At 50.3% G+C, this 26,893-nt stretch overlaps 1 protein-coding gene across 4 annotated transcripts; it reads left to right on the forward strand.

Annotated features, from left to right (window-relative positions):
• Nucleotides 1-52: 52 nt before the first annotated feature.
• Nucleotides 53-25,611, forward strand: LOC132514760 (NADH-cytochrome b5 reductase-like). 4 transcript variants are annotated; one of them, XM_060139982.1, is made up of 7 exons: nucleotides 53-138; nucleotides 5,333-5,608; nucleotides 6,503-6,651; nucleotides 9,400-9,487; nucleotides 12,876-12,980; nucleotides 16,874-17,077; nucleotides 20,896-25,611. In XM_060139982.1, exons 2-7 carry the CDS (start codon nucleotides 5,417-5,419, stop codon nucleotides 21,097-21,099), a joined length of 942 nt encoding a protein of 313 aa, XP_059995965.1. In that variant the 5' UTR covers nucleotides 53-138; nucleotides 5,333-5,416; the 3' UTR covers nucleotides 21,100-25,611. The 4 variants fall into 4 exon arrangements, with proteins under 4 accessions (XP_059995965.1, XP_059995967.1, XP_059995968.1 ...); XM_060139984.1 differs by having other exon boundaries at nucleotides 25,396-25,611; XM_060139983.1 differs by having other exon boundaries at nucleotides 59-134.
• The last annotated feature ends 1,282 nt before the right edge of the window (nucleotides 25,612-26,893 follow it).

A 26,893-nucleotide genomic window follows, 5' to 3' on the forward strand; every position in this document is an offset into this window, starting at 1 on the left:
CCAGACTCGTTTTATGAGTGGCAGCCACTTTAACCAATCATCGTCAGGGCATCCTCGTCTTGCCCCACCCTGCAGGCCGTCAGCGATTTCCCACAGTTGGAACCCTGCCTGCCTCCCCGGGGAAGCGCAGGAGGGTAGGTGAGTGGTTGTGATGGGCAGGGGGACTAAGAGAAGAGATTCAGGACTTCAAGCCTGAACTCGGGACAACCTTGATCGCTTAACGAGCAATTGGAGCTTGGGCAGGGCACTTCCTTCTGAGCCTTAAAGTCACTCGCTGTAAAAATAGCGATAGAAACGCCTAAACTAGCGCCTAAACTAGCTTGGGCAGGGCACTTCCTTCTGAGCCTTAAAGTCACTCGCTGTAAAAATAGCGATAGAAACGCCTAAACTAGCGTCTAAACTAGCGCCTAAACTAGCTCAGCACCCGGCGCGCGGTGGGTACGCCGTAAATTTCCTTGCCTTTCCAGCCCTCACGCGGAGCCTGAGCGTGGCCCTTGCACCACGCCGGCGCCGCACCGACCGCGCTGCACTGCACGCCTCCTCCCAAGCGCCCAAAGTGAGTTCCTTTCCTCGGAATGTCGCGTTTCGCCTCCTAGAAGCAGGGCCAGAGCGGCGGAGGTGTACCTTCCTCCTTGCGCAGCACGTATTTATCAAATGCCCACTGAGTGTCAGGCACTGCTGAGCATCGGGTTTACACTGGTGAATAAAACAGATGTGCGATGTAGAGCGTACAGTTTAGTGGGAGATGCAGACAGAAAGCAAGTAAAGTAAATAAATAGCAGTTGCAACACACACACACACTTCATATGCCTTTTCCCCCAGTTATTTTTCTCTTCAGTATTTAACACTAACATAACATGTTTTTCTATTTTGATTTTATTTAATCACGCTCTCACTGGAATATAAGATCCATGAGTGCAAGGGATTTTGTTTCTTCACTGCTGTGAAACCTGCTCCTAGACCAGTGCCTGGCACATAGTAAATATATGTTTAATGAATGAATTCATAATGATGTGATGAATAAGCAAATAGGGTACCTTCTAGAGAATGAGAAGGGGGTGGTTCAGGGAGGGCTCTGAGGGCAGGTGACCTTGAAGCAAGGCCTGAGGGTGAGGAGTGTCATCCAGGCAGAGGCAACAACATGTCAAGGCCTGGCTTCTTAGACTGAAAAGGTAGAGGCTGAGAGAAGATGTGAACCTGGTCTTTAAAATTCATGACTGACGTGGCCAGCTTCTCTACTAATTTCCAAAATACTAGGGAGAGTGGGATTAGTAAAACATGGAGAAAGTAAATTTAAGGCAAAGAAGGCTAAATAACCTTCACACTGTACAGCAGTTTACAGTCAATAGGGCTCCTTCACTTACCTCACTTTATCTCTGAAATACCTTTTGGGAGTAAGAAGTCAGCATAAAGAGGGAATCAGATCTCATTCACTCTTAATACAAACCTGGTACATAACATGCAAGAAAAATGGGTTGACCTGATGTGACACCAAGCTAGGCTGCAAGCTCTGTGAAGGTAGAGCCCCTGTTTTATTAACCTCTGCTGTATCCCAGCACCTAGCACTGCGCCTGGCTCCCAGACCTTATATGTAAACTGAGTACTCACCACTCACCTGAGCCTTGCATATGCCAGGCCTGTGCTTGGTGGTAGAATACAGAAAGAATAAGATACCTGCTTGCCCTCAAGGGGTTCTCAACCTGCTAAACCTTCCTGAAATCATAGAACCAGCAGTAGAACCAGGTTTTCTTTCCTCTAAAGAGCAGCCTTTCCTCTATAAGAGAAAGATTTATTGCACACAGAAGAACTACCCTTCTAAAACCAATGATAGTAAGTGGTAAGAGAATTTGGACAAGTTCTGATCAGAAGAACACTGGGCACCACACAAGGAGATTGGATTGTATCTTGTAGGCAGTGGGGAGCTATTGAAGCTTGCTAAGCAGGGGACTGTTGTGATCAGAGCTGGTGGGAGGTGTGCTGATTGATGGTGTAGGGGGAGACTGGAAGCACATCATTTGGGCCCATGGGAAGCTCCAGTGTAAATGGGTGTGGAAAGCAGGAAAAGTGGGAAAGATCTTAAAGGTTAGGGCTCCTGGGAAGTGATTGGTAACCAAGAAACAGGACTTCACTGTCTTCTAGTAGGTGTGGTGGTTTGCTCCTCTGCTTTTGCACAGACTTGGCGCACACCTTGATTCTAGCACTTTATGCACGAATGAAGCTACTGCCCTTGGGAAGCTCCAGGGTGCCTATAAAATTCCGTGGCAGTCTGGCAAGTTGGGTCCCTGTTCTGTGCCAGCCCAGTGCCAGGCACTGGGAATTGGAGATGAAGACACTCTCCTCTGCCCTCTAGAGCATGAAATCCAGGGAGAAAGAGCAGCCTGGAGTCTTAAGAGACCAGGTATGTGCACTAACTTTACCACTCCTGCTTCCTGGCCTCAGTTTTCTCCATTGTGAAATGAGGAAGAGCATGGCCTACTTATGTACAGCTGTCGAGAGGACTGAGTGAGGCAGTGCATCTATCTTATCCCGGTTCTTATCTGTTTAGTGGATGACTCCTCCAGGACAGAGATGAGTGTCAGTCACCTCTGTGTCCCAGCACCTCATTCAGCAGCCCCTGCCCAGTAAGTGTCTAAGAGGCAGGAATGAATAGGAGGAAATCAAAGACTGGAGCTTTTATTTTTTAAATTTTATTTATTTATATTTTTAAATTAATTAATTTATTTTTGTCTGCATTGGGTCTTCATTGCTGCACACAGGCTTACTGCGGCGAGCGGGGGCTACTCGTCACTGCCGTGTGCAGGCTTCTCATTGAGGTAGCTTCTCTTGTTGCAGAGCACCAGCTCTAGGCGCATGGGCTTCAGTAGTTGTGGCACGCAGGCTCAGTAGTTGTGGCTCACGGGCTCTAAGAGTGCAGGCTCAGTAGTTGTGGTGCACAGGCTTAGTTGCTCCGCAGCATGTGGGATCTTCCCCAACCTGGGCTCGAACTCGTGTCCCCTGCATTGGCAGGCGGCTTCTTAACCACTGCGCCACCAGGGAAGTCCAAGACTGGAGCTTTTGGAGGAGTGATATTTACATCAAATAATGCTCTGGGACATCAGACTTCCCCTAAGTTCTGTTCTCAGACAAGAGGGAGAGAAGACCCTCTTTTACTTTGATTTGCCTGTGGATTTTTTAAAAATATTTATTTATTTATTTGACTGCACCGGGTCTTAGTTGCGGCACGCGGGATCTTCATAGCTGCGTGTGGGATCTTCATTGCAGCATGCAGGATCTTTAGTTGTGGCATGCGGGATCTTTTAGTTGCAGCATGCAGGATCTAGTTCCCTGACCAGGGATTGAACCCGGGCCCCCTGCATTGGGAGCACAGAGTCTTAACGGCTGAACCACCAGGGAAGTCCCTGCCTGTGGAATTTTCAATGAATAGTTTCCTTACAGGTGAGATGACCAAGTCTATTTCTATATAAACTGTATAGTTCCACATATGAAGACAGAGAACCTTGATAAATCCCAAACTGCCCTCACAGAAACATCTCAAAATAAATCATAACCATTTAAATTTTCCTCCCTTATCTTTCTTTCAGACAATGTTTACCTAATGGCCCTGAAACCAAGCTCCTTTCCTTCTTCCTTTCATATAACATCCATATTTTTAAATGTACACTGTGCTAGTTCATAAAATGAATAAAAAACAGGTCTCTGCCCTCAAGGAGTTCACAGTCTCGAAGAGAAAACCACGTAAACATGTAATTTCTGAACAGTGTGAAATGCTATAGGGTAGAGATTCATTCACTGGAAGAGCATTTATTGAGCACCTACAGTGACCAGGGCTGGACCAAGTGCAGTGAGTGCTGCAGGAAGCAGGAAGCCAAGCAGGCCTTCAGAGGCTCCAGCCTGTTCTCTTCCTCTACCCACTCATCCCTCCCTTGTTGTTAGTTACCCAGAGCTCCATCTCCAGACTCAGGTACCTAGACCTATTTAATCCAACTGGCAGCTGGATTTTGCCCTTGGATGTTCCACAGGCACTCAGTGTACCTCAAACTGAACTTTCCCCCACTTCCTCTTTCCCCTAAAACTCAGCTTCTCTTGGACCCACTATCCACCCACGGATCCAAGCCAGACACCTGGATGTCCCTTCTATCCCCTCACCTGCTCACCTCACATCCATCAGTCTCTGTGTCCTGTTAATTACTGCTTCAGGATTTCTCTAATTGACCGCTGTCCTCTCATCCTCCCTGAAGGTCCCCTGGTCCAGGTCCTCATTACCTCTCACCTGGACCATCATGACTTCCTCCTCCTCCTGTTTTCCTGTGATTGAAGAACAATATGTTCTGAGACCAGACAGAGCAGAGTTAAAGTCCCAGTGCCATCATTTGGGGACCTTTGTCACCCTGGGTAAGTTATTAAACCTCTCCAGACCCCAGTTTTCCCATCCATAAAATGATACTGCCTTGTTGTAAAGATTAAATGAGATGCAGCAATTTGACAGGTGACTCACCAACAGTGGTGAGTGAAAGAAATCAGACACAGAAGAATGCATTCATATGATTCTGTTTAAAGGTAGAAACTAAGCAAACCTGATAAATACTGGATAGGGTTGCAAATAAAGGTGGCACAACTAAGGAAAAACAAGGGAATGATTATATCAAAAGTCAGGGGGGGGCTTCCCTGGTGGCGCAGTGGTTGAGAGTCTGCCTGCCGATGCAGGGGACATGGGTTCGTGCCCCGGTCCGGGAGGATCCCACATGCTGCAGAGCGGCTGGGCCCATGAGCCATGGCTGCTGAGCCTGTGTGTCCGGAGCCTGTGCTCCGCAACGGGAGAGGCCACAGCAGTGAGAGGCCCGTGTACCGCCAAAAAAAAAAAAGTCAGGGTGGTGGTAATGGGGAGCGGGGGTGTGATCAGGGAGGAACACAAATGTGTGGCTTCTGGGATGCCAGCAACGTTCTTTTTACTTGAGTGAGTGGTGCTTACGAAAGGGTTCTTTTATTTATTTTTATTTATAATTTATCTGTAATTTATTTTTATAACTTTTATAAATATTAAGTTGTACATAAATGTTGTACTTCATCATTTAAAATATTTTAAAAATTCAATGAGATTTTCTATGTAATCTTAATCCAGCAGTCCTCAGAGCACACGAAGAGGTCAAGAAACCATGATTGCCCGTTCCGATCGCTGTGCCCTGTCTCCCTCCCTCCCCCACCAGGCAGCAGATCCCAGGATTGATTCATCCCTGTCCCCAGTGCTCACACAGAGCTTGGCACCTGCAGGGCTCAGGGAGAATGAGTGGAATAGAGGTGACCAGAGTGTAACCACATGTTTTCCCTCTCCCAGGCTGGCAAGGGAGGAGGACCTGGGCCTACTCTGGGAAGAGCACCCAGTTGCCCACACCTCCTGCCTGACCAAGGCCCACTGACAATGAACAAGGGGGAGGAAGACGACGATGAGGAAGCCTGGCTGCAGCTTCGGCCGGTGGAGCCCTTGCCCTCCCAGTGCTGCGGCAGTGGCTGCTCACCCTGCGTGTTTGACCTCTACCAGCGAGACCTAGCAAGTTGGGAGGCAGCCCGAGCCAGCAAGGACAGGAGCCTGCTGAGTGGAGAAGAGACACAGGTGAGGGGGAGCAGCGTCCACTGGCCTCAGCCCTGTGCAGTGTACTGCTCGTGGAAGCTTCCTTTGACTCTGTACAGCAGAGAGAAAAGAGTGAGCTTAATGGAAGCAGACTGACCCAGGTTCAAAGCCTGGCCTTGAGCTGGTGAATGGGGAATGGGGCAGGTGGCTAGGGGAGGTCCCAGGAGTGAATTGGGTGTGGGCATTTTACAGGAGAGGGAGATCTGTGAGTCGTGGCATTCAGAGAAGACTTCCCGGAGGAGGTAGAGGTGGGGTGGAATATTAAGGACAGTGGCCTGAGACTTTGAAGACATGAATTTGAGTCCCTGCTCATGGTGTGACCTTGTACAAATAAGTCACTACTACTCAGGCCTCAGTTTCCCCACATATAAAATAAGGATATTGGATTAGATCATCCATTAGGTCCCATCAATTTCTAAATTGTGCAAATCTGGATTTTAGCAGGTTTGAAGGATGGGTAGGTCTTTCATACACTGGAGATGAGTGTTCTGGATAGAGGACACTGCTTGAGCAGATAAAGACTCACAGGTAGGGAGCCGCAAGGTATTCTTGGGGGTACAGAGAAAAGTCTGGTGTCTGATGCCTGGGAGATAAAATGAGACTTGGGGCCCATCCACAGGGCCCTTGAGTGTCCAGTTAAGGACCTTGCACTTTATCCTGGGGCTGAGGGGAGCCATACAAGGCTTCAGAGCAGGGTGAGCTCAATGTAAAGTGTTCTGGCATTCTTAGAACCTGAAAGGGAAGTAAGGCGGGACTACGCTATTACAGAGAAAACTTATTGGCCTTGATAGCCTCTCCTTGTGGGGAGGATGCCCACGGATGCTTGCATGTCTCTTGAGTCCCAGCTTCTAGCTGTTGAATCTTTTCCTGTTGCAGAGCTGTCCCTCCAAGCTGAGCCCAGAGACCTTCCTAGCCTTCTGCATCAGTGCCACGGACAGACTCACTAAGGACACCTACCTTGTCCGGTTTGCATTACCTGGGAACAGCCGGCTCGGCTTGCGGCCTGGCCAGCACCTCATCCTACGGTACACTCAGGTAGTGGGAGGACCCAGGCTTTGCAGCCCTGCGCTGCCATTTGCTAGCTGTGTGGTCTAGGGCAACTTGCTTAACCTTCCTTAAACCTCCATTTGTCATCTTCAGAATAAACATAGTAATACGTGACTCAGAGGGCTCTTGGAATTGAACTAGATAATGCATTTTCCTAATAAATAATAACAACAGTAACAGCAAACACTTTTTTAGCACTTCGTATCCAAGGCACAGTTCTGTGTGCTCATATGTATAAGCTCATTCATCCCTCACAGAATCCTGTGTGGTAGACACCATTGTCATGCCTGAGACGAAACTGAAGTCAGAGAGGTTTAGTAACTTCCCCAAGATCACACAGTTAGGAAGTGTTGGAGCCAGGATTTGAAAGCAAGCAGTATGGCTCCAGAGCTTGTGGTACTAACCTCATATGATTAGCACCAGTTGACGGAGAAGACACTGTTGTTGAAAATAAGGGTGTTGCCCAGTATCACACGGCTAATAAGGATTCAAACCCAAACAGCCCGCCTCCTGAGTTACACCCTTCATTCCTCTGAACTTCCTTCTTCCTTCCAGCTTACTTTTGTACTCTTCTCCCACCTTGATCCCCACCTCCACCTACACAGGGACAGGACCCTTTGGGACCTCCAGATGGAGGTGACTGCCAGGCAGTTGACTCTCTGGGTCTGAAGCTCAGCAGAGAAATCTGAGCTGCAGACGTGGATCTGGGAATCATCCAGGTATATTGTTATGCCTGGATGGCATTTGGGAGCACGTGGGGCATGGAAAGAGGGAAGGAGGTAGGACCGAACCCTGGCAACTCCAGCATTTATGGTGTTGGCAAGAGGAGGCAGAGCCATCAAAGGAGACGGAAAGTCTAGCCAGTACTTGCCTCGCACTGACCCCTGGTGTTTGTGCCCAGCTTGTTCTGGCCTGTGGCCTGGCTGACGGTCCTTAAAGGTCACTGTTCCAGTGGACAAGAGGGGCCACAGGACAGGTCACAGCCCCAAGCAACCCTCCATCCATAAGTCAGGGATGCCCAGAACTACCTGCCTCTAGTCTGGCCCCTCTCTGTCAGTCCAGTGACATTCCTAACACATGCAGCTGACCACATCCCTCCTCATTCAGCCCCCTTCTGGTACTCCACAGTGCCTCCCCAGTGACACTGTAACCCAAGGCCCCAGCCTTCTTGCCCAGCAAGTTCTTCTCCACAGCCCCCCAACCACCCCCATACGTGCCCCTTGTTCCAGCCCCGAGGTCCACTCGCCAGTTCCTGGCTTGCCCTACATTATCCTACCTCTAAGCCTTTGCCCAGGGTGTTCCCTCTGCCTGGAATTACTTTACTTCCTGCGCATTGTTACCTGTTAGTGGCCTGCTTGTCCTTTAAGACCTTCTGAGCTCAAGGCCTTCTGAGGTTCCCTAGGTGAGAGTGCCTGTCACTTTTACCCCTGTCATAGCAAATGTCACAGTGCCCTTTGCATCCGAGCCATGCCATATATTCTGTTTGTTATTTCCTTGTTTTTTCTGTAAGCATTTATTGAATATTTCTGCCCAACTTTTGATACATTGGGACAGGCCTTTTTAATCTTTGCATACCTCAAAGAAGAAAATTTTGTACATAGTAGGGCTCAAGAGAGGAGTGCTTAGGTGCTCCAGGGAAGCTCTGAGTAGTGGTAAGGAGCCCAGACCTGGAGGCAGACACAGCTACAGATGAGTTCTAGCTGTGTGACCTCAGGCAGGTGACATCCCTTCTCTAAGCCTTGGTTTCCTCATTTTGGTTATTGTTTGAAATAAATGAGATCCTGCATATAGTATGCTTGGTGCATCATAGGCATTTCCTACAACATGGCTGCTCTTATTATTACTCACGATCGTGCTCCCGGCCCCCTTGTTGATAACACTGGAGGGGATTCATGCATGCGGTCAGGCTTTGGACTAGGGCACCCTTGAGGATCCTTTCACTTCTGATGCTCCTGGCATGCGGTCGTGTTTGATAAATGTTAAACGCTTGTTAAATATAGTTATTTTTATCTTGATCATTCTGTGGTCGAGGAGAGGTCAGGAAAAACCCCAGTGATGTCCTAAAATAGCTCACATCATCAGTGTACTTTTTTTTTTTTAATTTATTTTGGCTGCGTTGGGTCTTCATTGCTGTGCGTGGGCTTTCTCTAGTTGCAGTGAGCGGGGGCTACTCTCTGTTGCGGTGCGCGGGCTGCTGATTGCGGTGGCTTCTCTTGTTGTGGAGCACGGGCTCTAGGCGCGTGGGCTTCAGTAGTTGTGGCTCGCGGGCTCTAGAGCACAGGCTCAGTAGCTGTGGTGCACTGGCTTAGTTGCTCCGTGGCATGCGGGATCTTCCCAGACCAGGGCTTGAACCCGTGTCCCCTGCATTGGCAGGTGGATTCTTAACCACTGCGCCACCAGGGAAGCCCATCAGTGTACTTTTTGAAGCACTTTTTCATCTGTGACCCCTGTGGAGCTACACAGCAGGGGCAGAGACTGTTGTCCCCATTTTACAGAAGGGGCAGCTGAGGGTTTAAATGACCTGCCCAGGGTCTCACAGCCAGCACGTGGCAGTGGGGGGAGCCCAGTGCTCTTTTCTTCTGCTCCATCTTGCCTGCCCCTCAATGAGGACCCCTGGGGATGACTGGGCCCCCACCTTCACTCTCACCAGCCTGGCACAGATTCGGTAGTCTAAGGGTTTGTTGAATAACTGGCTGACTGCCTGACTGAGTGCTTCTCTTTCCCAGAGGGATAGTAGATGGCTTAGAAATTCAGAGAGCCTATACGCCCATCAGCCCTGCCAACGCAAAAGGATACTTTGAAGTTTTAATCAAGGTGAGCCAACTCACACGGATGCTCTAAGAGGCTGTGGACTGGACCTCCATTTGCCAGCTTGGTCAGTGTGGGGCACTGCCCTCTGACATGGGAAAAGCCAGCGCTCACATGGGAGGAGGCTGGCTTGAGGGAAGAACAAGGACAATGAAAGAGACCTTTTCTCATCTCCTCCTCTCCTGGGGAAAGGAGGCTACTGGCCCACCAACAGAGGGCATGTTCCTGATAGATTTTATGGAAAACAGGCTTGGACTGAGAAAAGTAAAGCCGTTCCTCCTCACCTTCTTCCCTATTGATGAAGTGTAAGCACTGAGCCGGGAAAAGGGGAGCCAAGTCATGTGCACCTACTGTGTGCTGGGCACGGGTGTCCAGGGAGAGTCAGACATGGTGCCCACCCTCAGATAGGGGCCAGACTGGGACAGTACAAGGTGGTAGATGCTGTGACAGGAGGCCCCAACCCAACTCAGGGCAGCTGGGGCTGCAGGGAAGGTGAGCTGGGCTTCCCAGAGGAGGCTGTGTGTCTGAGCTCTATGTTTAAGCTCAGGAGTGGGAAGGAAGCTCTGAGTGCTGTATCAGCACGTACAGCGGCAAAGGAGGCATGATTTGGGGAACTGTTAGTCATTTGTCCTGGAACACTTTTGTAGGCAAAAGATGGGACATGGAGGACCTTGGGGGCCAAAGTAACCTGAAATCATCTCGCAGGTGGGTTGGCAGGGGTCGGGGCATTTGAGTTGGGCCTTGAGGGAGGAATACAAGTTAGCAGTGGCATTCCAGGGAGACGGATAACCGAAGGCAGGGAGGAGTGAAATAGAGCAGGGTCTTCTGGGAACTGTACCCAGTCTGAGTGGCGGGAGGAGAGTTGCTTGTAGGGGCAGCCGAGATGGGTGGGGAAATTGGCAGATATGAGATGAACAAAGTGGGCTGGATGCAAAATATCCCAGAGACCCAAGGAATAGGCAACAAATGTATAAGACGTCATGAAGGTCCAATTATGTGCAAAAACAATTAGGTTGAACTACATGAAATTGCTGACATGCTAACATTTTTGACTTACAGAAACAGCAGTTTCATATGGGTCAGCCTAATACATAGCTCTAGATCATTTCTAAATGGAATCCTAGGGAACACCTATATTTAGGAATAGTTTTCACATCCTTTGTCTCCCTTGTAGGACAGGAATTATCCCCATTTTACTGATAAGCAAACTGAGGCCCCAGGAGGGCCTGAGGCTCCCCAGGTAGTAAGAAGTACAGCTGGAAGGTGAGCCCTGGCCTTCTGACTCCAGGTCCCCAGCACCGTCTCTGGCTCCCAACCATCCCCGCCTGCCTTCAGAGCTGGAGTATTTATTCCTTCACACATAAGCTTGGATGGGATCCCTTTTCCACGCAACTGTTTGTCTGGGAGATTCCACAAATCCTCTCCAAATGGCCTGCTTCCCCAAGCTGCTTGTCTGGGTGTGTTTCTATTGAAAGGATAAGCCTGGAGACAGTTCTTCAGGGCAGCTGGATTTCTCCCAGCTGCAAGGCTGATTTTCTCCTTCGTTTGCCGGAAAGCCTCTCTTTAGAGAGATGCTTAATTATCCCTAAGCCGCTGGCTGGGAAGATCTGGAAATGTCTTTGCAAATTGGGAAGGCAGGCGGGTTTTGTAAGGTTTACCCTCCCATGTGGATGGAAAGGAGGAGCTCTCATTTCTCTGGCACCTTCTGGGCACCAGGTACTGCTTCTAGCTCTTTATTTTAATTATCTCGTTTCAACCTCATAATCACCCTGCAGAGTATATCATATTCTCCCCACTTTACAGATGAAGAAACTGAAGCCCAGAGAGATGATGTCATTGTCCCAAGGTCCCTGGGGTAATATGATCTCAAGTGGAAGAACAAGTTCAGTGTCAGTTCTGTTTAACAAGTGTGTATTGAGCATTTACTGTGTGCCAGGCTCCGTGTGGGTGCCAGAGGCACAGAAAAATCCTTCCTTTCTCCTTGAGGGCTATCTGTGCCATAGGGCCCCTAAGGCTACCCCTGGGGCTGTGCCTCCCCGAGCCTGGGGCCACAAAACAAGGTGTGCGCTGACATATAGCCTCCAGCAACTTAGGAGAAAAACTGTAGCCTCCTCCCCAGACCTCTTCAGGTAAGCGGAAGACTTCCCTTGCTTTATGCATGTGGTGCCCAAGGAAGGCAGGGATGGTACCAGAAGTAGCTGTGGGTGCTTAAAAGCATGTCTGGTGACCAAAGGCCAGTCTCTCCTTCAAGCCTGGTTATAATTTCTCCAGACACCCTTCCTGGGCTGTCTTACCCCTGATCATACCACAGCTGATGCCCAGAATTCTCTCTGCCCTCCTTCCCGCATCCCCAGTGAGTTTGAGTCTACCCAGTCTTCAAGGTCCAGCTTAGCTTTCCCCTCCAGGAAGCTGTCCTCGATCCCACTCCATTGGAAGTGACTGCACCTCCTCAGGGCTCTCCTAGCACTTCATCCTTCTCACGGGGTGTTAGGTGGTCTCTACCTTTTATATGTCTGAGACTTAGGTCCCTCTTAGATTGTGAGCTCCTTAGAGGGAGGGCCTGAATCTGGGTTCATTCATTCATTCATTCATTCATTCAGATGTTTAAGTCCTTTCCATGACTCAGGCACTGGCTGCCTCCATGGAGCTTAAGGTCCAGCTGTCTCCCCTGCAGCCCCAGCATGGTGCCTGACAGAGTCAGGGCAGTGTGCACTTCCCCCGTGGAGGAATCCCCTCCATAATCTTCACTTTTTTCATCCAGCCAGAAGACAGTGCAGGGATATGCAGAGACTGCAAATGAGGTGGACTCTAGCCCATAAATATATTTGGTCTTGGCCTGCAGTGTTTTAAAATTTTGAATTAATTGCCAACATTTCAAAAATGGGAAAATTTTCACAAAAATATGGATTTCCTGCCCCTCTTAGAGAGTCAGAAGATCTGGCATCGCTGGCCCCGCAGACTGTGTACTGGAATTTGCAGAGTGGTTTCTTCCTTTAGAAAGAGTATTCACTCACCAGTTTACTGTAGTCCCCACCACTCACTCTTGTCTCCCTGATGCTGAGGCTGTTAGTTGCCATCAGTCATCTCATACCCAGTTCTTCACTCAGTTATGTTACCCACATGGCCACTGTAGTTATTTGGTTTGAGACCTCTGTAGTTAAGGCCGTAGGTCTTATGGTTTCTCATCCCAGTCTTACCATTTACCTTCTGTGTAAGCTTCTTGGCCTCATCTGAAAACGGGGAACGACAGTACCAACTTCACGGATAATTAGGATTAAATGACACAACACGTGTAAAGCACTGGGAGTGCAGGAAGGGCTCCACTTTCGAGGCTGATGTGGTTTGTATTGGCAACATGTGCCTGTCTTAATGAGGTCTCCCTTCGTTTCCTCAGTGCTACCAGACAGGGCTGATGTCCCAGTATGTGGAGTCCTGGAAAGCAGGAGACACGGCTTTCTGGCGAGGACCTTTCGGAGGCTTCTTCTATAAACCAAACCAGGTCAGTGCCCGCACTGAGTCCTCAGGAGACCCCTCCCAGCTTAGCTTCCAGGAATGTGGTTCTCATGTTTCAGGCCATAGAATCTCACTGTGCCATTCTTCTTGAGCCCAAACCTAATCCCAAGAGTATCCTTGGGGTTGGACTTGGGAGGAGATGGGAATAGGTGCTAAGAAACAAAACTGCCTGCCCATGTTCCAGAACCATCCTTGCCTGCCCATTGCTTGGAAAAATTCAGACTATGAGCTAGGTATTTAGGGCCCTTATGCCATCTGACTCTCAGATATCTTTCCAGTTTCACGTTCCATTTACAAGACTATGAGACCACTCCCTAAATACACCCTGTGGCTCACTGCTTGGGAACCCCCTGCTTCCCAACCCAAAGGCTCTTCCCCTCATCTTCACGGCATGTTCACATCCTCCCCTGACATTCCCAGGAAGTATCAGTAATTTCTCATCGGTTGGTGCATATCTGGAAAGCAGTTTGACAGTATGCACTGGGAGTCTTAGGAATCTTCACACCCTTGACCCAGTGCTTCCACTTCTGAAGTCTGTCCTATGGAAAGAATCCAAAATGCTGCCTCTTAAACATGTTCATTGCGGCTTTATTTATGATAGCAAGAAATTGGAGACAACTGAACATCCAACAACAGAACAGTTAAGTACACTGGGTTACAGATACGTGATAGACTATTATCTTGGATTTTAAAATTATGTTTATAAATGATGTTAATGCTTAAGCTGTAAGATCAAGTGACAAACACTAGGTAAACTGAATATACAATGTTAGGAAACTAAGTTAAATTGCACAGAAAATATATATATATTTTTAAAGAATTCCCTCCCTTCCTTCCTTCCTTCCTTCCTTCCTTCCTTCCTTCCTTCCCTCCTTCCTTCCTTCCGTCCTTCCCTCCTTCCTTCCTTCCTTCCTTCCTACTTCTTTCTTTTCTTTTCTTTTCTTTTCTTTCTTCACCACATGGCATGTGGGATCTTAGTTCCCGGACCAGGGATTGAACCCAGGCCCCCTGTGGTGGAAGTGCAGAGTCTTAACCACTGGACCACCAGGGAAGTCCCCAGAAAAAATATTTTTTTAAAAAAAGCAATAAAATGTTAGCAGCTCTGGGTAGTGGAATTATGGGTGATTTTTATTTTCTTCATTATGTTTTCCAAATTATCCATAATGAGTACCTGTTACCTTTATAATTAGGGAAACAAAGCAAAACAAAAACAAATGGAAAAGAACAAATCATTTTTCCTCTCCATTCTTTTTTTTTTAATTGAAGTACAGTTGATTTACAATGTTGTGTTAGTTTCAAGTGTACAGCAAAGTGATTCAGTTATACATACATATATATGTGTGTATATATATGTATACACACACACACACACACACACACACATACATCTATTCTTTTTCAGATTCTTTTCCCTTATAGGTTATTACAAAGTATTGAGTATAGTTCCCTGTGCTATACAGCAGGTCCTTGTTGGTTATCTGTTTTATATACGGTAGTGTATATATGTTAATCCCAAACTCCTAATTTATCCCTCCTCTCCCTTCCCCTTTGGTAACCATAAGTTTGTTTTCTATGTCTGTGGGTCCATTCTTTTTGTTTAATTTAAAAATAGCTTTTATTGGTATTTTCCTTACTACAAATGCAGTACCTGTTCATTACCAAAAAAAAATTCAGCAGATATAAAGAAGCTAAAAGAGACTTCCCTGGTGGTCCAGTGGTTAAGACTCTTCACTTCCACTGGCAGGGGCACGGGTTCGATCCCTGGTCGGGGATGTTCCACATGCTGCCTGGTACAGGCAAAAAAATTTTTTTAAATAAAAAAAATAAATAAAGAAGCTAAAAGAAGAAATAAAGAATACCTGCAGGCCATCTTCCTGGACATACCTTGGCATACCTTACTACCTTGGCATCCACAGACCCCATTGGAAAGCCCTGCACTTCCTGTCTGGGAGGGTGTAGGGCCCAGCCATGAGGGAAAAGACATGGTGTGTCACACATGAACACTTGGCTGCTGAAACTGTGGCTAAGACTTGGCTCTGCTCCTGTGAGGATGCTGGGATGCAGCCCAGTCTTGACACTCTGCAGCCATCTTCAATGCAGATGGATCACATCAGCCCTGAGACATTCCACAGACTTATCATAGGTATTCACCCAGGGCCAGGCCAGTGCTGGACCCTGGGGGCTCAGAGGTGGGTCAGATGAGTCTTGTCCTCCAGAAGCTCACAGTCTGATGGGGAGACAGGCCCACAAATAAATGACAACAACATAGTGTGACAAGTGTGAAGAGGGATGCACAGAGGGCTGTGGGAACACAGGAAGGACCCCTCACCTGCCCCTGGCTCAGAGAGGGCTCCCCAGAGGAGAGCCTGAGCAGTGATGGGAGAAAGGGGGAGCATGGCACACCCCATGACTGGGAGGCTGGGAGAGCATGAACACAGGACAGGATGATGGGCTAGCAGTAGGGCTCAGTGAGGGAAGGAATCTAATTGTATTAAGCCCCATGCTCCGTACCAGGCACTTGATTATTTTTTAAATTTTATTTTAGAATTTATTTTATTTTATGTGTTCGGTTTTTTTGGCTTCATTGGGTCTTTGTTGCTGCACGTGGGCTTTCTCTCTAGTTGCGGTGAGTGGGGGCTACTCTTCGTTGCACTGTGGTGGCTTCTCTTGTTGCGGAGCATGGGCTCTGGGTGCGCGGGCTTCAGTAGTTGCGGCATGCGGGCTCAGTAGTTGCAGCTCGTGGGCTCTAGAGCACAGGCTCAGTAGTTGTGGCGCACGGGCTTAGTTGCTCCGCGACATGTGGGATCCTCCTGGACCAGGGATCGAACCTGTGTCCCCTGCACTGGAAGGCAGATTCTTAACCACTGCACCACCAGGGAAGTCCCATACCAGGCACTTTATGTCATCTCTTTAATCCTCATGACAGTTCTGAGATAGGTGCTATTCTGGGGAGGTGCTGTTATTTTCTTACCAGTGAAGAAACCAAGGCTCAGAGAGGTGAAAGAACGTGCCCAGATCGCGTGACTGGGGGTTTTCCTGCAGATCTGCCAGACTCCTGATAGTCCAGGAAGCATTCCATGCAGTAGTGTGGTGTGCAGTGGCTGTCACTAAAGCTGGTGAACACTCAGACTGCGCACAGAGGCCTAATCTCTAGAAGGATGTTGGTGAATACCTCACTGTGCGGGTCAGGCACTAACCTTCTAGGCACTGATCTTAAAGAGGCCTAGAGCCAGGAAACAGGTTTGGTGATGGGGAGCTGATGGAACAGGTGCCTCTTGGGAGCTCACTTTGATTTCCTGGCTCTCTGTGCCAGGCACTGAGGTATAGTATCTCATTTAGTCCAGAGATGAGCAGGCTCAGGGTCCAAGCCAGGGGCCTCCGATCTCCGCAGGGTTGCCCTGGGGCAGAGGAAGCAGCCCAGAGGGCAGGGCTGGGATGGCGGTGGGAGAGCAAAGCTTTGGTGGGAACAGGTGTCAGCTCAGTGTCAGGTGGGAAGCCTTCCCTGGCAAGGGGAGTCAGTCTGTAATGGAGCAGACTTCCTTGGGAGGTAGTGGACTACCTATCAGCAGAAGTATGTAAGCAGAGTCCCGAGGGATGCTTCAGAAGGCAGCCAAGCCACTTGCAGGATGACTGCACCATCATGTTCCCTTTCAGCCTCCAGATTCCATGATTTCTGTTCCATAGACCTCATAAGCTGTAGCCTTTCACAGGCAAGGATGGTTTTCTGGAGGAGGTAGAGAGGCGAACTCAGATGGGTGGGACGCCCAGGAAGGGCAGTGCCATCCAGTTCAGACAAGCCCAAGAAAAGCCCCCGTAGTGGATGGCTGGGGTCAGACCCCTTCCCAGCCCACCCCTGTCATATACCGTCCTGTTCCCTAGTATGGTGAGCTCCTCATGCTGGCTGCTGGTACTGGCCTGGCCCCCATGGTGCCCATCCTGCAGAGCATCACAGACAACGCAGAGGATGAGACCTTCATCACCCTGGTGGGCTGCTTCAAGACCTTTGAGGGCATCTACCTGAAAACCTTCCTCCGGGAGCAGGCTCGTTTCTGGAATGTCCGCACCTTCTTTGTACTCAGCCAGGTGAGCCCAGGGGGATGATTTCCTTCCCTGATTGAGACTCTACTGTCCCCTGCACCCGTCTTGAGGACATGCTGTGGGCTCTCTGCCCTGTGCTGTAATAGTCATCCCTGCCACTGGTGGAACCCCCAGTGTGTGCCTGGCAAGGAAGGCAGGTGTTGCCGTGTTCATTATGCAGATGAAGAAACTGACGCTCAGAGGTGAAGGCACCAGCTGGTGTCGTGCTGCCAGACAGGGTGAAGCCAGGATACGAACCCGAGACTGTCTGCTTCCAGAGCACCAGCTCTCACCCACCATGGTTTGCTGCCTGCCATCCACCCTCTGGCATCCTCTGTTGTATGGGCGGGGGGCCTGGCTGTAGAATCAGTGGGCCAGGCACAGACGTCCTCTGGCTGTGGTAGCTCCTTGAGGCAGGGACCACGTGTCTGGATCACCCTGCTTTCAGTGCTTTGCACAGCACCAGGCATGGAGTAGGCACTCACCCGGGCAATGGCTGGTGGAGTAAACCGGGTCCAGTTCACTGCATTTGTTAGGGTCTTTTCCACATCACTTTGTTCCCACCTGGGAACAAAGCTGCTTTCAGATCCTCCAAGTTACAGCCACTCTAGCTGGAAGCGGCTTTGCCTCCTGAGCCCTCTTCCCTCTGGTTCCCCATCCCCTCCATTCATTCAAGCCGCCCCTCTGGGCCCTCTCCACAGGGCCGCAGCGTGGAGGGCTGTCTTGCACCTCACCTCAAGCCAGGCCCTCAGCTATCTTTGTTCACTGGCCTTCGCCTGGTCTGTAGCTTTATTTCTCTTTCCTGCACGCCCTGGGTTGAGGTTCCCTGCCGGTGCCTCCCCTCCATTCTCTTGGTCAGGGTCAGCCTCATTACCCTGTACTTTGGAGCACCCTTGTCATCAGTTTCCTCTTGAGACAGCTTTAGAGTGTCCCTAAAGACTTACACGATCCTCGACATTGTGGCTGGGTGGGGGAGGGTGTCAGGAAACCAGAGGTCCTGAGGTGCCCGGGGCCAGAGTCCACAGGCCTGTGCACGGGGCAGAATGCTCTGTGGCGTGAACACCGAGAGGGTCGTGCTTGGTGAACATTAGCAGCGACAGCAGCGCCCAAGGTCAGGGATGAAGCAGAGGGCTAAGGTCCAGCCGAGGGGAGAGGGGCGAGGGAAGGGCCACTCCTGCCGGGAGCACGCTCAGCCCTGCCTAAGAGCTGGTCTGGGGAGGTGGCAGGAAGGCAGGCACCTGGCAGAATTGCCCTGGCGGTTGGCCAGCCTTCCTTTCCCCCACCACGTGCCAGGTGCCAGGGATTTAAAAACGAAAATGGGCCATCCCTGGCGGTCCAGTGGTTAAGATTCTGTGCTTCCACTGCAGGGGACGGGGGTTCAGTGCCTGGTCAGGGAACTAAGATCCCACATGCCACACAGGGCGGCCGAAAAAAATTTTTTTAATAAATAAATAAAAATGAAGATGACCTCTTACTGCCCTCCAGGTGCTCATCTATATGTGTGGAGACAGCCACGGAGATGGCTGACAAGGGCTCCCCTTCATCGAGCACCTTCTCTGTGCCTAGCACTGTCCTAAGCACTTCATGTGTACTAACTCATTTAATCCCCACCACCATATTAGGAGGCTTATACTGCCATCATTGCCTTTTAATAGATGTGGAAACTGAGACACAGAGAGGTTAAGAAGCTTGCCCAAGGTAACACAGCAAGTTGGTGGCGAGGCCATGCTCTTATTGCTTGTCAGTGTAAGACAGCCCAGGGATAGGTGCTGTGGAGGGTGTTCAGGGTGCTGGAGGCAAGCAGAGAGGGCTTCACAGAGGAGATGGCATTGGAGCCCGGGCTTGAGGGCAGAGTTAAAGTTCACCAGCAATAGGGGACCTTCTACCCTGGGCCGGGGCTTTGATGAGGCCAGTGCCCTGGGGTTGGGCAGGCGAGTGGGCTGGCTGTCAATAGCTGGGGAAGGTGAGGGATGGTGGAGTGAGAGGTGCCTCCTGCCTGTCCATGCTTCCTCCACTCCGGGTGCTGCCTGGGCCACAGCGACAGCATCATCAAGGATCTCCCTGCTCCAGCCACTCCTTGACGATTTGTCCTTCATCCTGCAGCCGGAAGGGCAGCTCTGACCACATCACTGCCCTGCTTGCTGTCCTCCCCTAGCTCCCCACCGCTCTCAAGGCTATGTGCCAGCCCTCCATGGCCTCGCCTTCCGGCCCACTCCGGCTGCATGCTGCGTTCTGGTGTCACTGGTCTGCCTGTGGTCGCAAGTGCTCTGTGCTTTTCTGGCTCCTGGGTCTTTGCTCGTATGGTTCCCCCTGCCAGGCACACTTTTTCCCACTTCTTCACCTAACGCCCACTCATCCCTCGCATCTCTCTGCTAAGGTGTAATTCCATCCTGGGAACTTTCCCTGAGCCTCCAGGCTGGTGTAGATGTTTCTGCTGTCACAGCCCAGGCTCTGCTTCCTAGCACCCACCCCACTGCATCATCATTGTTTATGGGTCCCCTCCCCACTTGAGCAGCAGACCCCATGCATCTCTGGGTGCACAGTCAAGGTCAGCTGCACTGAACCTAACTGGCCTAGGGGGATCGGGCATTGGGAAGGAGGGGCAAGGCCAATGGGCCCTACTCGTTCCTGCCCTCGAGGGCCCATTGGGCAGGTCAGAGCACGAAGGGCACGCAAGAAGATGCAGATCATCAGGGAGTGTCCCCTGTCAGCAGCACAGCACTGTCCTCAGAGGCCCTCGGGGTCTGATGAGCTCTGTGAGTGCACCTGAGATTCGAGGCCTGCATTCATGGAGGCTCTCTCAGCGCTTCCCCGTCCGCTGCGCTCATCTCAGTAGCTCAGAGAGGTCATGGCTCCTCACCAGGAAATGGTGGCAAAGCTTGGATTCCAACCCCAACCCCTCTCTCTCCATCCTGTCTCGCTGCTTGGCTCCGGGAACCAGAAGTTCATCTCAATAGGGTCTGCAGAGGTGATGGTCCTGTTCTGTTGCGGGTTCTGTTTTGTTTTGGACGCTGGTTACATGGTTTCTTCCCTTTGTTAAAATTCTCCAAACTATATAAATTTCACGATTTTTATACATATGTTATACTCCAATAAAATGTTTACTTAAAAGATATTCTTCCAAGTAGTGGAGATTTTCTTTTGTGGCCCTGGGAATGAAAGCCACAAGCTAACTCTAGAGAGGCAGAAAGAGAAGGAGCCTGGGGCATTGCACACCCCCAGAATACTACCTCTAGCCTTTTCATGTGAGAGAAATAAACCCTTCTCTTGGTTAGGGCACTGCAGCCCGGGATCTCTGATACACACAGCCAGATGGGGCCAGGAACCCTGTCTGTTTAGGGCAGCTGCTGTATCCCCATTGCCTAGCACCGGGCCAGGCACAGAGTCACTCAGTAAACATTTGTTAACTCAACAAGCTAATTGAAATCTTAAATGAACAAAAGTTATGCTCCGAGGGTGATGGTGATGGATAACCTTGGAAAGATGCTAGGAGACCCACAGTCATGGTGAGAAAACATTCCCCCCTGAGTGACAGGTGCAGTGGCCCCAGGTTCTGGTCCTGCTGCTGCCCCTGTCATTGTGTGCCCTGAGAGGCATCCCTCCTCCCTGTGCATCAGCTGTTGTGGAGGATGACTACCTACCCATAGGCTTCTGTGAGGGTGATGTGAGTCCCAGTGTGAGGAAGTGCCTGGCCCGTGGTGGGGTTGGGTGAAGGTTGGCTTCCCACCCCCTCTGCCTCAGTGTCCTTGTTGGCCAGAGAGGAGCTGGCCATGTGAACTCTGAGGACCCCCAGTAGTCACCCCCACTGTTTCTCATCCTCCCAGGAGAACTCCCTAGAGCAGCTTCCCTGGAGTTACCGGGACAAGACCCACTTTGGCCGCCTGGGCCAGGACCTGATTGAAGAGCTGGTCGGCTCCTGTCGGAGAAAGCCGTTTGCATTGGTCTGCGGCTCAGCTGAGTTTACCAAGGACGTGGCCGGGTACTTGCTGAGCGCAGGCCTGGCCGAGGACTCCTACTTCCTCTTCTAGGCCTGGCCTCCCTTCTAAAGCTCAGGCCAGGGGCCTGGCACTGGGACGCAGGAAGGGACACGGACTGAAATCCAAAGACATGAATGGAAGACTGCTGCTAACTCTCCAGGTGACCTGGGACAAATGTCTTTACCTCTGCACACCTCCATTTCTCATCCACCCCACGCGGTTCCTAACTCCCTCAAACAGGCATCCTACTGGGAGGAGGGAGATGGAGCTGTAGGAACCTTGGGGAGGAGAGTATTGGGACGGAAGTCAGGGAGGACTCCCTGGAGGGAGCCAGGTCCTGGCTGGGTAGGAGTTGGCAGGAGAAGGACTAGCAGGGGCTTTCCTGGTTCCTCAGCTTCAAGGGTTTGAGAGGGGCTCCCACTGGGCCCTGCCCTGTAATGCCTGTGCCAAAGCCTGCTTTCCCTGGAGATGTGTGTCTCTTGTGACCTCAGGGCTGGCTCAGGTGAGGTGCTCACTGGTTAGGGAATGACCATAGCGGAGGCTAGAGGAGGCACTTGCTGTATGTACCTCCAGTGCCAGTGCCGTGAGCCTGACACAATGAAGGTCGTGGGTTCTGCGACCTGAGCATGTCTCAGAACAAGGTGGGGCCCTAGATTACCTTTATTTTGGCACCAGGTCTTTTGTGCTGCAAAAGGCTTCACTCTCAGTCTCCTTTTCCTGTCTCAAGAGCCCAGCCCAGAGTCCTTTCCCCAGCAAAAGAGCCATGGAAGCAAATGCCCCTCCCTCCTGCAGGCAGCCAGCTCAGCCTTGCCTTCAGCTGCAGCGCCCTGGTGATGGTTGCCATGGAGATCTAAAGATAGAGCAGGAGTCCGGAGACCTGGGTCCTTCTCCCTGCTCTGCCCACGGAGCTGCTGCTGTTTCTGAGGCACCTCCCTGCCTCCTCCAGACCCCACCCTCTCCATCCTTCATGGGGCATGCCCTCCGCAGGGAACTTAGCAATCCTGGACAGCACACCGCAGTTCACGAGTTCTGCTTTCTGTAGCCTGGGCTCCAGTATGCTGCACCAGCTCAGGCTGGCTATAGGCAGTCCCAGAGTTGGAATATTAAGCCGTGGATATATATCAGAATCAAAGAACCATAGAATCGTAGAGTTGGAATTTTGCAGTCATAGAATCACAGCCCTCATCATATCAGAGGTTAAAGCTCAGGAGTCCAAAAAGCATCCCATCTACCAGACTCATTGTATCAATGGGGAAACCAAGGCCCAGCTAGGCCACGTGACCTGCCCAAGGTAAAACAGCTCATGGCAAGGCCAGTGTCAGAAGCCAGGTCTCTAATGTCAGCCCTGTCCTCAGAGTTCTGTACCAGTGATTTTTAAACTGGGCTCTGCAGGACACTACAGTTCCTGGCATGACAGCAGTGAAGGAATGGCCAGGTGGGATCTCCAGGCCCCCTTCCGACCAGAACAGTTTTGTTTTTATCCCATTTATATCTTGGAGCTTGGAGTCATTTTCATTTGTGAAACAAGGTTTTCCTGCACTGCCCAAAAAGTTGCAACAAATCTCCTTGCTGTGCCATGTTCAATAAATAATTATGGCAAGCAGTTGGGGGATGGTGCCAAAGGTTTGAAACCAAGTTTCACAGACAGAATTCCATGGTCAAATAGATGTGGGGAATACTGCATGTGACCTTCACCAGGAATCACGTGCACACGAGCATATTAAAGGCTCTGAAAAGTCCAGTGGTGAAGAAACGTTTTCCATTTTGTTTAACCCAGAGTTTCCTAAGCTTATTTAATTAGAGAACACTTTGAGACCAGCATTCCATGGACTACTTCAGGAGATGCTGGTCTGCTGCAAAGCCTCTTTGCAGCATAGCATAATCAGTGGGGAGGCCCTTCCCTGAGAGGCGGAGGTCCCGAGCAGGAACTGTGATCTCATTCGGCCTCTCCTGTGACTTGAGCAAGGCACTTTCTTTCTCAGGGCCTCTGGATCTACGCATCTTCCTCCACCCTTTCTCCTCCCTCAGTACGTCCTATTGATTATACTCACAAATACTCCTGGAGGGCCTCTTAGGAGCCAGACTCTTAGGCACTGAGGGAAGAACAATGAACAAGGTGGGTGCGGTTCTGGGAAGCTCCATTGGGGAGCTTATAGTCCGACAAGGAAGGCAGAAATTAAAGTTGTAATTCTAAAGGGATGAGTGTGCTAAAAAGGGAAGTATGGAGCGCTAGGAGAATGGATGGCAATGCTCTAGCCTGGCCTAGGGGAGGCCAGGACGCACCGCTGCACTGAGGGTAGAGGCCTCTCACTCATAGTTAGGCGTGGTAGGTGGTCCCCACTTAGGGAGTGAGGGGTCTGGGGCAGTGCTTGTATGTCTGTCTTTTCCCATTTTAGATATTTGATGTTTAGCTATTACTATCCAGTGGTAACCAACAGCCCCTCTTACCCTAGAATGTGTCACCCTCCCCTTCCCCTCACTCCGTGTGGGATCTGTGTGGTCTAGATGCTGGTGGGGTTCCGTATGGGACATTGGTGAAGACCCAGCCACGCCCTGGGTGCCAAGATGCCAAAGGGCTCATACCATCCGGAAACTTGAGAACTCATGGCTGGGTCCTGTGCCTCGAAAGATGATAAGTGAGTCCAAGAAGGGGACTAGGTGGAGTGTGTGAGCATGAACCTCTTTGAATCAGGGTGAGGTTCCCAGCTCAGGGTGAGCTGGCCCATTCCTCCCATCTCTCCTGGTGATGCTGTCAGGGTGTTGGTGGCAAAATCAATGGCTGCCTTGGTTCCGCCCTCATCATGTTTTGCCTGCAGCATTCCCATCCTCAGCCTCCAACCTCCGGCCTCTCCCCTACACCCCCTTTCACACTGTGTCCAGACCCATTTTTTTAAATTGTAGTGGTAACACTGTATTGGCCAAAAAGTTCATACGGGTTTTTCCGTAAGATGTTATGGAAAACCCGGAACGAACTTTGTGGCCAACCCAATACTTAACATGAGATCTAAGTGTAGGATAGTTGTTGAGTGTGAGTCCAGTGTTGCAGCTCTCCAGAGCTTATTCAGACTGCTTCTTCTAACACGCAGATCTGAGCCTATCACTCCCTTGCTTCAATCCTTCAGTGGCTCCCTGCTGCCCACAGGGTACAGCATCGTGGCTCTGCTTACCTCTCCAGGCTCATTTTGTCTTACTACCCCTCCCCTCAACTCATGTTCCAAGCACGTTCTCGTGCGTCCTTCAGTCCCTTCACATCTGCTGCTCCATCTGCCTGGGCCAGCCTTCCACCCTCCCATCTTCCACTCGCCTAAGCCTCCCTGTCTCTAGAGGACTTAGCTTAGTGTCATTGCCTCTCGGAAGCCTTGCCTGCCTCTATACTCCAGGCTAGGTTACTGAGCAGAGTCTTGCGTGTTCTTCTGTTGCTGCACCCATCAAGCCGTCTCTTATGCATGTGAGCGCATCAGGGGTCGCCCCTGTTCATTGTGTCCCCAGCGTGGAAGGGTGCTCAATACATCCTGGATGTCAAACACCTGAATGATAAACAGCTAACATTTCATGGAGTCCTTTACAGGTTGAAAAAGGCTTTTCACCTACATTGAAGCATGCAGTTGTCACCAAAATGCATGCTATTTTATTACCCCAATTTACTGATGAGGAAACTAAGCTTCTGAGACATTAAACAATTCTCCAAGGTCACGCAGGGGTACATGCTGCAATTGTTATAAAGGCTGTATGTGACACGAGGGTGCACCAGGAGACGTGTTTAAAGACTGTCACTGCTGTACTGTTTGAAACTGCAAAGAATGGAAACTAACTATATGTTCATCGGTAAGAAAATGGAGAAATGCACTGTTCTATGTAGTCTCACAGTGGAATACCATACAACAGTTAAAGTAAGTAAACTAGATTTACATGTATCAACATAGACTAAATCCTAAAAACATAATGATTGAGTGAAAAGCAAATTGTAAAAGGAAAGGCACAGTAAGATAGCCATATTTGGAAAGTTTAAAAACACAAAATAATACCAAATGCTCAGGAAGGAGATTGACCAACTTCAAGGATAGTGGTGACCTCTGACCGAGAGAAGGGAGGGGGATGGGACGGGATGAGGGCTTTTATCTGTGTCACTTTACTGTATAAATATTTGAACTGAATACAGCAGAGTACGATCATCTGGTAAATCTGGGTGATGGGTTCACCGTTGTCTGCTTATTAATGTTCTATCTTAGTCTGTGTTTGAAATAGTTCCATAATTAGAGATTTGTTAAAATAAGATTAAATATTCCTGGTCAAAGTACTTCAGAAACTAGAGGCTTAAAAACATTCATTCCTTCTCTCCCACCTCAGGATAGGCTGTGCCCTTTTATGCCTCCAAGCTTTTCAGTCTTTCATTTGAAACTATGGTGAGTACCTACCATGTGCCCTGATTAGTCACAACAGTCAATGGTATAAACCGTGCCCTGCACGCATAGCTACATGCTGTTCCCTCTGCTTGTCCCTCTTCTTTTCCTCGTAAACTCAAACCAGAGTGACTTTCCAGACACCACAGTTTTGTTTTTTTTGTTTTGTGTGGGCTCAGCCTGGCAGCCAGAGAAGCCCCCAGGCAGGGAGACGCAGGAAGCCCCCGGTGCGTGTTCCTCCAGCCGGGCCAGGGCGACAGAGGTGGCACATCAACAGTGTCCACTGAGTTATCTCACTTAATTCTCAACATGTTGAGAGCAGTAGCTTCCCTGTTTTATTGACAAAGAAACGGATGCTCACGGGGTAGAACAGCTGGTGGAGAAAGTGGTGTTGCATGAGGGCAGGCACTGTAGCCTGTGCCGTCCCCACCCACCACCCCATCCAGCACAACATCTGGCCAGTGAGTGTTGAAGGGGCATCAGAGATGTGTGCAAAGGAACAGGTACAGGTGGCTATAGTCACAAAAGGGCATATTCGCACTCAGCAATGGACAGTCACCCACAAAGAGACCAACGTACGTGGTGCCCCATGCATAGACACTAATGTGGGCTCATGAGCCCAAGAAAACAGCGTGACCAGATGGCGACACAGGTGCACCCAGAGACAGACAAATATGCACAGTGACAGAAACAGCCTGGCAGCACACCACCCCCAGACATACTCACAACGCCCTTTCAGGGACAGCTCCGTGTCCAGTAGCTCTAGGGTGCTGCAGAAAGGAGGGTCCTCTCTACGCCAAGACACCCCTGGAAGTTTGAGGTGGGTCCTCAGGGCTCAGCCATGGGAGTCTGCACAGCAAGACACTGGAAGGCCCCCGACTGCCCAGGGTGACGGTCCTGTGGATGACACAGGCACTCCCCAGTGACCCTGGTGGGGTGGCGGCGGGCAGCATTTCTTCCTTCTCCACCACCTCCCCTGGGGACTGGGAGAGCAGTTGAGGCCAGGCTGCTGATTGGAGGGAGGGGCAGCTAGGCAGGGGAGGCCCCACCAGAGGTGACTTCAAGGAGAGATGGGTTAGAAAGACATGTGCAAGACCTGGGGTCTGTGCAGCCTCTTTGCAGCCTTTGTTTTTTTGTTTTGTTTTTTAAAATATTTTTCTTATTTATTTATTTATTTTTGGCTGCATTGGGTCTTCACTGCGGCGCACAGGCTTTCTCTAGTTACGGCAGGCGGGGGCTACTCTTCATTGCAGTGCGTGTGCTTCTCGTTGCGGTGGCTTCTCTTGTTGCGGAGCATGAGCTCCAGGCATGCGGGTTTCAGTAGTTGTGGCACGTGGGCTCAGTAGTTATGGCACAGGGGCTTAGTTGCTCCACGGCATGCGGGATCTTCCTGGACCAGGGCTCTAACCCGTGTCCCCTGCATTGGCAGGTGGACTCTTAACCAC

This window comes from Lagenorhynchus albirostris, chromosome 2, assembly GCF_949774975.1.
Source record: "Lagenorhynchus albirostris chromosome 2, mLagAlb1.1, whole genome shotgun sequence".
NCBI lineage: Eukaryota > Metazoa > Chordata > Mammalia > Artiodactyla > Delphinidae > Lagenorhynchus > Lagenorhynchus albirostris.

What these genes read in the sequence shown, in the direction of transcription:
- LOC132514760 (XM_060139982.1), top strand. Translation starts at nt 5,417, where the DNA reads ATGAACAAGGGGGAGGAAGACGACGATGAGGAAGCCTGGCTGCAGCTT. An exon ending in TGAGTGGAGAAGAGACACAG is followed by an intron (nt 5,609 to 6,502) that starts GTGAGGGGGAGC and finishes TTCCTGTTGCAG; the next exon opens with AGCTGTCCCTCCAAGCTGAG. An exon ending in GGCCAGCACCTCATCCTACG is followed by an intron (nt 6,652 to 9,399) that starts GTACACTCAGGT and finishes TCTCTTTCCCAG; the next exon opens with AGGGATAGTAGATGGCTTAG.